We start from the raw sequence: 13314 nt of genomic DNA, 5'->3' as shown, positions 1-13314 counted from the left end.
AAATATATTTTTATTGATTTCAGAGAGGAAGGGACAGGGAGAGAGAGATAGAAACATCAATGATGAGAGGAAATCATTGATCGGCTGCCTCCTGAACGCCCCCGAGTGGGGATCGAGCCCACACCCCAGGCATGTGCCCTTGAATTGGAATTGAATCCGGGATCCTTCAGTCCTAAGGTTGATGCTCTATCCACTGAACCAAACCGGCTAGGACTAGGTTCATGTCTTATTCAATCCTTAAAAAACTGATCAAATCTAATTTTTCCAGTTATTTATGTTAATCTTATTTTCCACTAGAATACTACATAACTATTTGAACCCAAGGAAATAATCCTTTATGAAGTCAGCATTAAATTATGCTCAAATATAGCTTCAAAATGTACATCATTTTTAAAAAGTAGCAAGCATCTGATCTAGCGTTGGTGTCGTGTCAGGGATGAAGAAATGTGAAATAGCAGGTTCTGGTCACCTGGGAGGTCCCACAGGAGCAGGGGGCACAGAGAGCACTGAGGTAGGAGGGGCTGGACCAGGGGCAGATTCCAAGCCACAGGGGAGAGAGGGCCAAAGGCCCAGAAGTTTGGGAAAAATGTGAAATGTCCAACAAAATGCCAATTTGCCAATGAAGGCTTCATGCTTTTCATATCAATGCAAATAGTCCCTGTGTTTCACTCCGCGATTTTCTGTGATTATTACCACCTGCTGTAATGAGAAAGTACATTAGTTCAGATCCACTGAAGGGTGAGAACTACCCTTCCTTCTATTTTCTAGCAGGTGTAGTTCTTGACATGTCTCAGGAAGACATAGCATCTCATTTAAGCTGTGGAATGTAGAAGGTCAAAGAGGATCTTGATTTTGTAATAACTAGTCTCAATTTGGGCCCTTCCTAGTCACTGGATTAGTCAACAAATATGTATTGACTTCCACTTGGCAACAGGGATGGGGAATATATAAAATGCAGAGATAAATCTCAATTTTAAAGATCCAGGAATTTCACCTGGCCACTGTGGTTCAGTGGTTGAGCATGGACCTATGAACAAGGAGGTCACAGTTCGATTCCCTGTCAGGTCACATGCCCAGGTTGCGGGCTCGATCCCGGGCGGAGGGTGGGGGGAGGTGGTGGTGGGGAGGTGCAGGGGTGCAGGAGGCAGCCGATCAAAGATTTTCTCTCATCATTGATGTTTCTCTCTCTCTCTCCCTCTCCTTTCCTTTCTGAAATCAATAATATATATATATATATAATTTTTTTTTTTTTTTTAAAGATTCAAGTATTTCAATTCAGCTACTGGCCTACCCACAATCTATCCTCCCCTACGCTCAGTCATCTCTCTAGTTATTTCATTGGCAATTCTCTGAAAACCATTCAGGGCTGACTGAAGGAAAGGGCCAGGACCACACTTAAAAGAGCTTAGGGATCTTTAATCCCAAACTTCAGCCACTGTTCTAGAACATGTCCTCCTACTAGTCCTGACAAACTATCAGGTTTCTTCCTAGGGCAGCCACAGGGGGTCATGATGAGTCCTCACCCTATGGCTGACAGGTGATCTAAATTCACTTTCTGAGAACATTTTCCAGCCAGTCATCTTTCTAACTTTGAAAATGGATCCACAGCATTTTATAGGATATTTTGTCATTTATTTGTATGTTTCAGTCAGTAAATTCAGCCCGAAGCACCAGTTGGGGAATAAGGAAGTGATCTGAAAGTCCATTTTACTAGGAACCCTCCTAGCTCAGCGGCTCTTCTGCCAATCACCCGGTCGTGTGCTTTTCCCTAGAAGAGTCGGAAAGAACCAGAACCAGTCTCCTGCTTTACCCTTGACTTGAAAATTCAAGGCTATTTTTGCTTGTGAGGAAAATCACTTCTGTCTAAATGTCAGCCTTCCTGCCTGTAATTACGACCTCACTCGGAAGACTTAGGAAGGACTGATTTGCTGCCAGTACATGCGGCTGATAAGCTCAAGTGCACAGACAGCTCCCCCAAAGTGTCCGGTTAAGCAACCCCAGGAAGCAGGCAGCAGGCCTCTGGGGTGGGGGAAGGGAGCAGAGCTGTGGGACAGGTAAGGTGAGGGTCAAGAGACACATGTTGTCTAAGTCTGGAGTGCGTCACCCCTGTCTTGGGCAGTCCTTCCTTGCTTTGGATCTGATATCCCCATCCATAAGACACAGGGACTGAAGTAGATCATCTTTAAAGTGACTTTCGGAAGTTTCGTTCTGTCGGTGAAACAGATTATGGTGGTAAAGCCCTGACTCTGACATCGGACAGACTTGCCTTTGAGCCCACACTCTCTCTGTACTGCACGATCAATGACCTCAGAAAGCCTTATGACTTCACCCAAATCTTACTTTCCCATAGAAGTCACAGAGATCACAGCAGCTACCTCACGGGGATTTTGTGAAAATTCCATGACAGCATGTAGAAAATACTTAGCACAGTGCCTGGTTCATATATAATGTGTAAAACCCTAACTTTGCTAGCTACACGTTCAGCTTGTTATTTTCCATCATCAGAGAGAATTGGGGATGGTAGATCAGAATGGGCACAAGTCTAAAAATACAGTTTTTAGAACCTGTATCCAAATTATGGATACTGAATTGGGTCAGGTGATACAAATCCACCCTGACCAGGCGTTGGCTCTGCAAGAACACACCAAGGAGGGTGAGACTTTGGAAAGGGCCTCACCAGACACGTGACATGCTTGCCTACAACAATCCAAGAGTACAGGCCAGTGGACAGTGAGGACACAGTTGCTGAGCAGCATGGGTCCTGTGTTTGGAGCGTATAAAGAATTTTCACATACAGTATCTCATTTAATACTCTAATCACCCTGTGAGTTGGGTAGGACCGAGAAAAATTTTAAGTGACGCTTCATTTAAAAGAGCCAAGACTCAAACCAAATCTTCAGACATGAAATTTGGTGCTGCTTCAATGCGGTACCTAACCCAACATAAATAATACCAATATTGTGATATTGGAAATAGACAGTCAGGAAGGGCAATATTAATATTTATGCTATTGGCATGTATAAATTTCACAGAACCAATTTCAGAGAAAAAGATATGTGAGATGTAAGGAATAAGTTCCAAGAGGCACTTTATAGTTTCATTGAGGGGGCAAGGATTTAAAAACATTAATCCCCCCCCCGCCCCCCCGCCCCCCCCCCCGGTTAATTCTGAAAAGCAGGAAGTGCTCTGATCCGTTTGATGTGTAAATCGCTCTTCTGTACCAAGCATTACTTTGATAACCTCTCATGCTCTCTTCTTTTCAAATTTCAGCAACTGGACCTTCATTCCTGCCCCAAGCCAATTGTTTTCATCATTCATTCCTTCCTGTCAGCTAAAATCACAAGACTGGGCCTGGTGGCCTGAACAGAGGGGCGACTTGCCTTTGAGGGAAGGAGGGCTGCGATGCCACCAGCAAGTGTGCCATCGATGTCGCATGCCACAGTCGGCTTTAGATCCCGGGAGCCCTGCGTAACTGTCCCAGACTCTTGTCAATTTCACCAACTACAAGGAGGAATCCTAAGAAAACACCACAGGGAGCATCAGAATCAAACTGTCTTTTTAGAGCAGTAAACGGGTAAAGAGGAGAGGGCGGTTGGAAATACTCGGCGTAGCTTTTGACAATCAAGGACGTTCCAGTAGAACAGCATGTGCAGATCTTAATCACACCAGTTTCTAGGCAACTGGTTTACCCAGGTAAGCAAGGGCTGAATAGTAAGATGAGAAATGGACATTTTCCTCTCTCCTGTCCATTAATGACCCCATGTTTATTGTGATTTATCTCCTACTTCTGAGTTGACTTTCCATGGAAAGGAGAGAGAAGTACTTTAAATGGAAACCCACCTTTTAAGTATGAAGCACCTCTTACTTTTTCTTAGTGAATTATCTTTCGATGATGTAGAAAGATGCTGAAGTGTTCCATTAGCATATGCTGAGCAGGAATTGAAGCCCCAGACACTGATCTGAGTGGTAAGCTGGTGGAAGCTGAGCCAGCGGAGACTGAAAGATGCTTAATTCTAGGCTGCACTCACACCAAGGTCTGCCATTGTAGAGCCAAGACTGGTAGCGTTATTTATAGAAAGCAAATTATGGATACTTTTTTTAACGATTGCCATTTGATATGTACATATCTATACAAGTCATGTGGGGTTAACTAATTATCATCATTCTGTGGTTTTCAGTGGAAGCACTGAGCAATTTATTGACCCTTGTTCCTGCCTGTGCTTGTATGCATGTATTTTTGAACCAGTAATAGAGCAGTCTCAATCATTCTGGATGATACTGGGTTTCACATATAGACCCAATGTTATAATCAAATCTATTGATAGCGTCCACAGCTCTTTCGGAATTCCAGGGAAATAATATAATGACCTGATATTTTTCTACAAGAATATTTTCAGACACCACATAGCATATTACTGATCAAATGCTTTTATCTTTCAAAACAAATTAATTAAAAAGACACCTAATACTTGATTTAGGAGCCACTTTCCTCAAACCCTGAAAATAAGCTCTAGAATTTCTATAAGCATTTGTAACCTTTTTTCCCCATACAGTTTACATAGACAAATAGTCTGGGTTAGATATGTGTGTGTGTTTTTTCAAAGTTGTATTTTGGCAAATACCTATCCTATGCAAAGAGCTTTAAAAAGTGGAAACTGTTAAAGGAATGTGATTTGCTCACTCAGACATAAGTGTTTATTCAATTGCAAAATTTTATTTTAGACAGCGCTTCCCCAATATGTATCGTGTCACACTAGTTCCAAGGGGCATTGAGTGGTGTTTTGTGGGGGTGGCACTAAGAGGCTGGGAATAAAAAATGTTTGTTAAATATGGAGTTAAGAAAAGTTAAACAGATTGCAGGCCTCCTCGGAGACTTCAATTTACATTGCAGTTCTCCAAGGGGGATCCATGTGCCATTCCCTACATTTGCCTACAGAACTCCTTTCTAACAGAGCATCCTGGGAAGTTTGTGTTACAAAAACAACAACAACAAAAACAAAAACAAAACAAAACACAGGACATCCTGGATAGCTCTTGTTGAAAGGAAAAAACAAACAAACAAAAAAACAACTGTGGAAAATACAGTTTTAGAACCTAGATGATTTTTTTTTTTTTTTGGTTTCTTATTTTAAAATGCTGAAGAGTGTCCAGTCCCAGGCTGACTATTGTAAGAAAAGCTTTGATGCATTTGTAAATTATACTGCACTCTTTCATTATATATTTTCAAAATCACTGGAATGTTGTTATACAAGAGAATTATACTTGTGATTGTAAATAACGTATTAAATTACATATATTAATGCCAATAGTTTAATTCAACAATATGTAATCTAAGGTGCTCAGTAGTATATGAAGTATGAGTTACTCATAATTAAGTTGCAAAGATCCTATTATATATTTATAGACAAAGTAAAATGATCACAATTACAAATATGATTTCTTCATCACTTAAGTTTTGAATTGATTAATATCTGGGTGGGGAATCAACAGAAACTACATTCTCTGCATTTATAAAAACTTAATATATTTATATTTTAGAAAAAATATATTTGAATAAAATTAATGCATTTTCTGAATTAAAATGTGTTATGAGCAAGAAATAGAAAATTTTACTAAGAGAATTGTATATATGAATCATTTTATTTTCTTCCAAGTTAGTGTATCATATCAGAGTGGCTATGATGAATCAATTCCAAACACTCATTTTTTTCTCATTCTGAATTCAAATTACGACTTTACAGTGTAGATCATAATCTTGTCTTGATGTGTGTTATGAGTGTTGTGAATGACAAACTCATACATCTGGATCATGCCTGGTATAATCAAATCAATCAACTGAATCATTTTGATGCATTTGTCTCTGCCCGGCTTGCTCTGTGCTCAGTCTGTTTCTTATGTGAATCAATGAATTATTAAATTCGTAATGTTTGTCCCTTTAAGGGCAAACCAGCAGGAAAGAGGGATGTTTAACTGTACTTAGTGGGAAGCTACCCATTTGTTAGAGATGTGCTTAGGTGACATACCTTTAAACCATCCCAGAGGCATTTAAAGGCCAGCAGGAATATAGGTACCAATATTTATTTTTTCTGACTTGAACTAAGTAGGAGAAACAAAACCATACACCTATTCAAAAATACCCAAGCAGAGGCCAATTAATTCTATCAGTTGATGGAATTAAAAGGCTGAAAAATGCATGCTCCTTTGTTTAGAAACTTATTGACCTTTCTTGGTTGAATTCAGAAGGAATGATCATAATGGTCAGAAGCACTCTCCCAAAATTAATGTGCAGGGCCTCTCTGGCCATTGTTTTACAAATATCAGATATTCCATCTTCAGGGGATTGGAGTGGGGTGGCGTAAGGGAGTAGTTTTGAATGTACCTTGAGTTTTAAAAAATGTGCCTATGTTTATAACACAATGGATATCATGTAAAATTTATGTATGAGTTAAATAAATATTCACCTCTGAATATGGTGGACTGGCTGGTGGTCTCATGATAGCCACAGAGGGATATGGTCTTGTGTAAACACAGCTTATTCTCTTCCTAACACTGGCCTTTAGAAGGTGCTGATGGATAAAGGGGATGCCAATAGCAATGGGCTTTTGATTTTGTTTTTTGAGTTGTGTATAGTTTCAGGATGGGTCTTCACCTGAACTTAAGTTTTCACGGAATTCCCCCAAGCTCCTAATACTTAAAATCTGTAATGCTAGAACTTGGTTTGTGTTTAAATTGCTTGTAATAAATGTAACAGGCTGGGGTTAAGAAGTCATTTTATTATTTGATAATTTAGTAATATGGAGATTACATCTAGAATTGTAGAATCTCAGTTTTGAAGAGACTTTGGAAGTCATCAAGCATATTATTGCCCAACGTTTATGTATAGTTTTAGCATTTTAGAGTATATGATTTTCTAGTAATATAGCAACACAGCAAATATACATAAAAATGAATATAAACCAGTTAAAAATTTTAAAGTTTGTACCACCTAAAGTCATCCCACATACACTATGGTCGAGGTACTACATTTTCCTAAATGTTAACCTTGTATAGTATTCCAGTAAACTCAGAAATTTCCTCCTGAACATACCTTGTGGTTGTTTATTCCACTGGAAATAAAAATTTTCCAGCTCTGGGCAGGGAGCTCCTTATCTCCAAGGCAGGTTGCTCCACTGGCCACAGTGCTTAGAAAGTTCTTTCATACTGAGAGTAAAACTTAATGTCTGCCTACCTTTCGCTCGTTATCCTGTTCTACCCTAGAAAGTCCAATCTTTCTCACATGAGTGTTTTATGTAAAAAGACAATTTAAAGCAGGTGACTACTAGGTAATATAAAATGATCTGAAAATGGCTTTATAATTCCTTATTTTCATCTTTAAAATACCAACTGGCCAAGATTCTATAATTCCTGGTAGAAAGTCATGGGAAAACAAACAATTATATCCACCATTAGCTGGTGTATATATATAGGATGTCCCAAAAAACATGTGTACACACACTTTGAATAACTATAAAGGCAGCATTTATTAAAATACATTTCATTTTCAAAACTGAACTGTTAAAGTATGTATACATTTTTTGGGACACCTATATTTAGCAATAATTTGAAGGGCAATTTGGTAATATATATAAAAATTTAAAAATACATGTACCTTTGAGACTTTATCCTAGAGATACACGTGTACACATACTAATGTGTAAGGATCATCTTTGCAGCATTGTTTGTAATGAGAAGCTGAAAAAGTCAATGTGACCATCAAGAACTAAATAATACATCCTGGCCCACCGATGCACTAGAATATTGTGCGACTGTTACAAAGAACGGCCTAAGTGCTAATGTGGATGAAATGTGTAAATGCAACTCGTGCAAAATGCAGATGTAAATATATTATAGATATTCTGTTTGTTTCTTAAAAAGTGGTCCTCAGGAGGAGCGGCACTGCTGGGGTGCGTGGAAATCTGTGCTAGTGTTTTGTTGTCACAGTGACTGGGGAGAAGGGATACTATTGGTATTTACTGAACAAAAGCCAGAGTTGGCAGACTTTCTGCGTGTGATGACAGTCCCTGCATCCAATGGAACTACTCCCCACATAATTTTTGTGTCCTGAATTATTCATACAGGTGAAAATCATGTTTATAATGACTGGAACCTAGACCCTGACTACAGTTTACATGAAAAAGCATTATTTTTTATCTGATTCAACATATTCTGAGTTTTCTAGATATGCTATTTCCACGTATATGGAAGGTTGTATTTTTGTTTTGTTCAGGGCATTTTATAAATCATTTTATAAAACCACGTCACAGGCAGCAAGTGTGAACATGGTACTTGAGTCATCAAAATAAGACCCCTGACTACTTTTTTTATCTGTGCCTACTTTTTTTATTCATGCTGAACCCAGGTGAAAGTCAACTATTCGGTGACTTCATTTTGCCTCAGTATAGCTGCACTCCAGCACCTCTATGTTGAAATGCATATACTTTATTATCATGTTTTCCTTTTCTAAAATGTCTTTACAGTCAGGGGATATCAATCAAAGAATCCTAACTGCATGTCGGTTCTGTATCTGTGCTATGCAAACACTGTGCATCTCCTCAGACACACTCCATGTCTTCATCTAGTCGACGCTGAGCTGCTTACTTAAGGTTAGGCACTACCAGCTCTGCTTGAACTAAGTGTTTCTGCCCCTCAGAGTCAACTAACTGCCTGGAAACGCAGCCTCCTCTAACTCTCCCCTTGGCTGCTGCCAGGTTGCCAGGCTAAAGAGATGCATACTTGAATTTCTGTTTTCTGTCATCAATTCCAGATTTGGATGGTAGGGCACACTGCAGGGCATAAGAAAAGTACGCTGAATATCTGCTAAGACAGTGGTTCTCAACCTTTTGGCCCTTTAAATACAGTTCCTCATGTTGTGACCCCAACCATAAAATTATTTTTGTTGCTACTTCATAACTGTAATGTTGCTACTGTTATGAATCGTCATGTAAATATCTGATATGCAGGATGGTCTTAGGCGACCCCTGTGAAAGGGTTGTTTGACCGCCAAAGGGGTCGCGACCCACAGGTTGAGAACCGCTGTGCTAAGGTAATGACCTGAACCACATAGGACTGTAGGGGATTGAAATGTTTGTGGGCCAAACAGGAGTTAATAATAGGCAGGAGCTGAGCATATAAAATAATCCTCTTCCTGCTCCCTCCTGTGTACTTCTGAGACATGTTTTCTCCATAGACTCTATATCCTGAGAGACATCCCTTGTGTCTGAGAAGACCCCTGATGGGTGACTGGCTGTCTCTTTGGGCCTCATAAAGCAGTGGCCAGAGCAGGAATGGATCACCTCCCTTGATGCCCTATTCTTCACTCTCAGTGCCCTGGAATTGGGCCTCTTAAAGCATCAGCACTTCATCCCTGCTTCAGCTTTGGTTTTCTAGGGAGCTTGGCCAGAGACTTTTATTAATTTTACCTTGGCACCAAAGGGGACATTAAAAATACTTCTTATAAAAGGGAGCCCACTGTATGGGAGAACAAATTTGGCAATGATACATCTGATAAAGGGTTTATATCCAAAATATATAAGGAACTCATACAACTTAACAAAAGGAAGATAAACAATCCAATAAAAAAATGAGCAAAGGACCTAAGACACTCTCCAAAAAGGACATACAGATGGTCAAGAGACAGATGAAAATATGCTCAAAGTCACTGATCATCAGAGAGATGCAAATTAAAATAACAATGAGGTATCACCTCACACCTATCAGAATGGTTACCATCAACAAATGACAAGTGCTGGCAAGGATGTGGAAAAAGGGAACCCTAGTACACTGCTGGTGGAAATGCAGACTGGTGCAGCCATTATGGAAAACAATATGGCGTTTCCTCAAAAAATTAAATAGGGAACTGCCATTTGACACAGTGATCCACTGCTAGGAATACATCCTAAGAAACCCGAAACACCAATCAGAAAGAATGTATGCACCCCTGTGTTCATAACAGCACAATTTACAATAGCTAAGATCTGGAAACAACCCAAATGCCCATCAGTAGATGAGTGGATAAAAGAGCTGTGGTACATTTATACCATGGAATACTATGCAGCAATAAAAAAGAAGATTCTCTTACCTTTTGAGACAGCATGGAGGGACCTAGAGAATATCATGCTAAGTGAGATAAGTCAGTCTGAGAAAGACAAATATCACATGATCTCACTCATATGTGGAATCTAAGTAACAAAATGAACAGATGAACGAATGGATCCAGAGACACGGAAGCATGGAACAGTGTGGAACCTTGGAGGGAAGGCAGGGGAGGGTGGGTGGGTGGAAGGTAGTCAACCAAAGACCTTGTATGCATATATGCAAAACCCATGGCCACAGACAATGGGTGGTGAAGGCCTGGGGCGGGAATGGGGAGGATTGGAGGGAGATCTGGGGGGGGGGGGGGGGCAGGGGACATATGTAATACTCCCAACAATAAAGAATTATTTAAAAAAATATTTCTTATAAAGGGCATCGTGGGTTTGCTCAGTGGAGAAAAAAATGGACACATAATAATATGCTTGTACTTGTATAAAATGCCTGGAAAGATACATTAAAAAGCCCTCTTATTATCAGTTATTGCTATAAAATGGGACCAGGACCATGAGTATGACCTTAATACCCCCCCATATTACATAAACTTCTTAAATGTGCATTTTAAAATTCTCTTTTGAAGGTTTTTTTAGGGGTAAATATTCTGATAATGGTGAATAATGTTTTTTAAAAATATATTTTATTGATTTTTTACAGAGAGGAAGGGAGAGGGAGAGAGAGTTAGAAACATCAATGCGAGGAAACATCGATCAGCTGCCTCCTGCACACCCCCTACTGGGGATGTGCCTGCAACCAAGGTACATGACCTTGACTGAAATCGAACCTGGGACCCCTCAGTCCGCAGGCCGACGCTCTATCCTCTGAGCCAAGCCAGTTAGGGCGGTGAATAATGTTTTTAAGTTGTTTATAAAATCCTGAGTAATAGTACTATTTGTAAATATGGCCTGAAATTAATGACCATGTCACCTGTTGCCTTCTAAATCGTGCTTTGATTTCACAAGGGAAAGCAAGTCTAATACCTCATTAACTGACTGAACCATGTCCATGTAGGGTATGGAATCCCACTTGTGTGATAACAGACAAGCAGTAGGAACCTCTATTTTTTTAAAAAAATATATTTTATTGATTCTTTACAGAGAGGAAGGGAGAGGGATAGAGAGTTAGAAACATCGAGAGAGAAACATCGATCAGCCGCCTCCTGCACACCTCCCACTGAGGATGTGCCCGCAACCAAGGTACATGCCCTTGACCGGAATTGAACCCGGGACCCTTCAGTTCGCAGGCTGACGGCCTATCCACTGAGCCAAACCAGTCAGGCCAGGAACCTCTATTTTTGCCTTTTATCCTCTAGTCATCTTTTTCTTGGACATAAATAAGATATTTTTTTGGAAGAGTGTTAGACTTGATACAGAAAACATTGCTCAGTGTCAAAGCAAGAGTAGAACAGAGGTGGAGGATGGTGAAAAATGACTCCCAAAGGGGACAAGAGTGGGAACTGACGCACAACCAGCCAATCCACTGAGGAGGAGGCATCCCTGGATGAGGCCTCTAACCCTGACTCCAATCGCAGAGGCGGAGCCCATTGGCCTGATGGCTGCAGTTCTGCCTTGGCTTGGACCAGGGCCTGGGAATGTTGGGGAAAAACACAGCCCTTTGTTCTCTTCAAGAAACAAAGCCAATTATATTTTCAGCAACTTTCAACTATAATTCTTTGGATAAATAAAGCCTATTTCCTCCCAAGAACTCAAAGGCAACGTCCAAGAAAGACCCTCATTTCATGCCTCATTAATTGCTGCTTCTCTGCTTTGTAATCCTCACCTGCACAATGGGCGAAGGAACTGCTTCCTCTGCAAGTTTTCTGGGTCTCACGAGAAAGGCAAATCCAATCCAAAAAGCAGCTTTCTTTTTTCTGAACGTAGGGCCTTCAAACTAAAGCCTTCATAAAAGACGTTTTTGCAACTTTCCTTCTTGCACTTGGCCTCTCAGTGAATTCTTCAATGTGAACGGAACTTCATGTTTATACAAAACAAATGACTGAACAACCTGGTGGCTTACAACACAGCAACATATTATGTCTCACTATTCTGTGGGTTGGTCGGGCAGTTCCTTGCTGGCTTTGCCAGGCTCACTCACGTGGTGTATTTAGCTGCGCACTCTGTTGGACTGGAAGTTCCCAAATGCCTCACCCACTGTCCTACAGCTGGTGGTGACTGTGAGATGGGCACCTCGGTTCTCTTCTGGTCCCTCGTCATCAGGTAGGATAAACCAGTCCCTTATGAGACTCCCTTACAGTCAGGGCCAGATTCTGGAAGAGCAAACCAGAAGCTGCAAGGTCCTTGAGCTGCAAGGTTCCAGCTCACACCATGTCACTTATGCTACCATATATAGTCAAAGCAAGTCACATTGCCAGCCCAGATGCAAGAACTAGGGGAAGAGACTCCATCGCCTCACTGGAGAAGCCCAAAGCTCTGAGGTCACATTTAACCTACCACATTCCACTCTGGCCACAATTATTTTCATTCTCTTACATGCAAAATACGCTCATTTCCTCCCAATATGGGCCAAAGTCCAGTATCCTGTGACTTTCATCTGGTCCAGATAGGGATGAGACTTCCTAGGGTGCAGCTTTTTAAAATACAGAACATCGTGACCGAATTAACTAATTAAACTAGTTAACTGGCGTTTATATATCAAACATATGATGCTGAGGGAGGGACAGGATAACTACAGCAGATACTTCCTTTCATTAAGGATTTGTCACTAGTCCATAGTAATTCTGAAACCCAACTAGGCACTGCCATCCGTTCACACGGTCAAAGGCAGGGAACATGAATCAGGATTCATTTCTGGTACCTGGGAGTGGTATCCTAGTCCATTGTGGGTTCTTGGCTACGACTTTCTAAAAAGTCTTCTTTCTATAAGAAATAGTCACTGTTTACAACTAAACGTTTTTCTCATCTTGCTCCTTCCTATTGAAATTTGGTGGCCAGGGGACTTCTTTTCATTGTAATACAAATTCCTTAAAACTTTATGGACTTTCTGTTGTGATGAAAATTCAAGGAAGAAAGTATAGTTTTTTCAATAAATACTGCTGACAACTGGATATCTATATGCAAAAGAATAAAGGTGGATCCTTTCCTCACACCATAAACAAAAATTAACTGAAAATGCATCATAAACCTAAATATAAGAAAACTATAAAGTGAGAAGACAACCCACAGAGCTGAA

The 13314-nt window shown here is 40.4% G+C and overlaps 1 protein-coding gene across 1 annotated transcript in view; it reads left to right on the top strand.

The window, feature by feature from the left end:
• SNTB1 (syntrophin beta 1) overlaps window positions 1-6757 on the top strand; it is a 196725-nt gene extending 189968 nt beyond the window's left edge. The window contains exon 7 of the mRNA XM_036338180.1: window positions 3271-6757. Coding sequence (XP_036194073.1) covers window positions 3271-3363 — 93 coding nt within the window. The 3' untranslated portion in view covers window positions 3364-6757. The remainder of the gene's footprint in view (window positions 1-3270) is intronic.
• The last annotated feature ends 6557 nt before the right edge of the window (window positions 6758-13314 follow it).

This window comes from Myotis myotis, unplaced genomic scaffold, assembly GCF_014108235.1.
Source record: "Myotis myotis isolate mMyoMyo1 unplaced genomic scaffold, mMyoMyo1.p scaffold_m19_p_16, whole genome shotgun sequence".
NCBI lineage: Eukaryota > Metazoa > Chordata > Mammalia > Chiroptera > Vespertilionidae > Myotis > Myotis myotis.
This window is presented reverse-complemented; position numbering and strand designations above follow the sequence as displayed.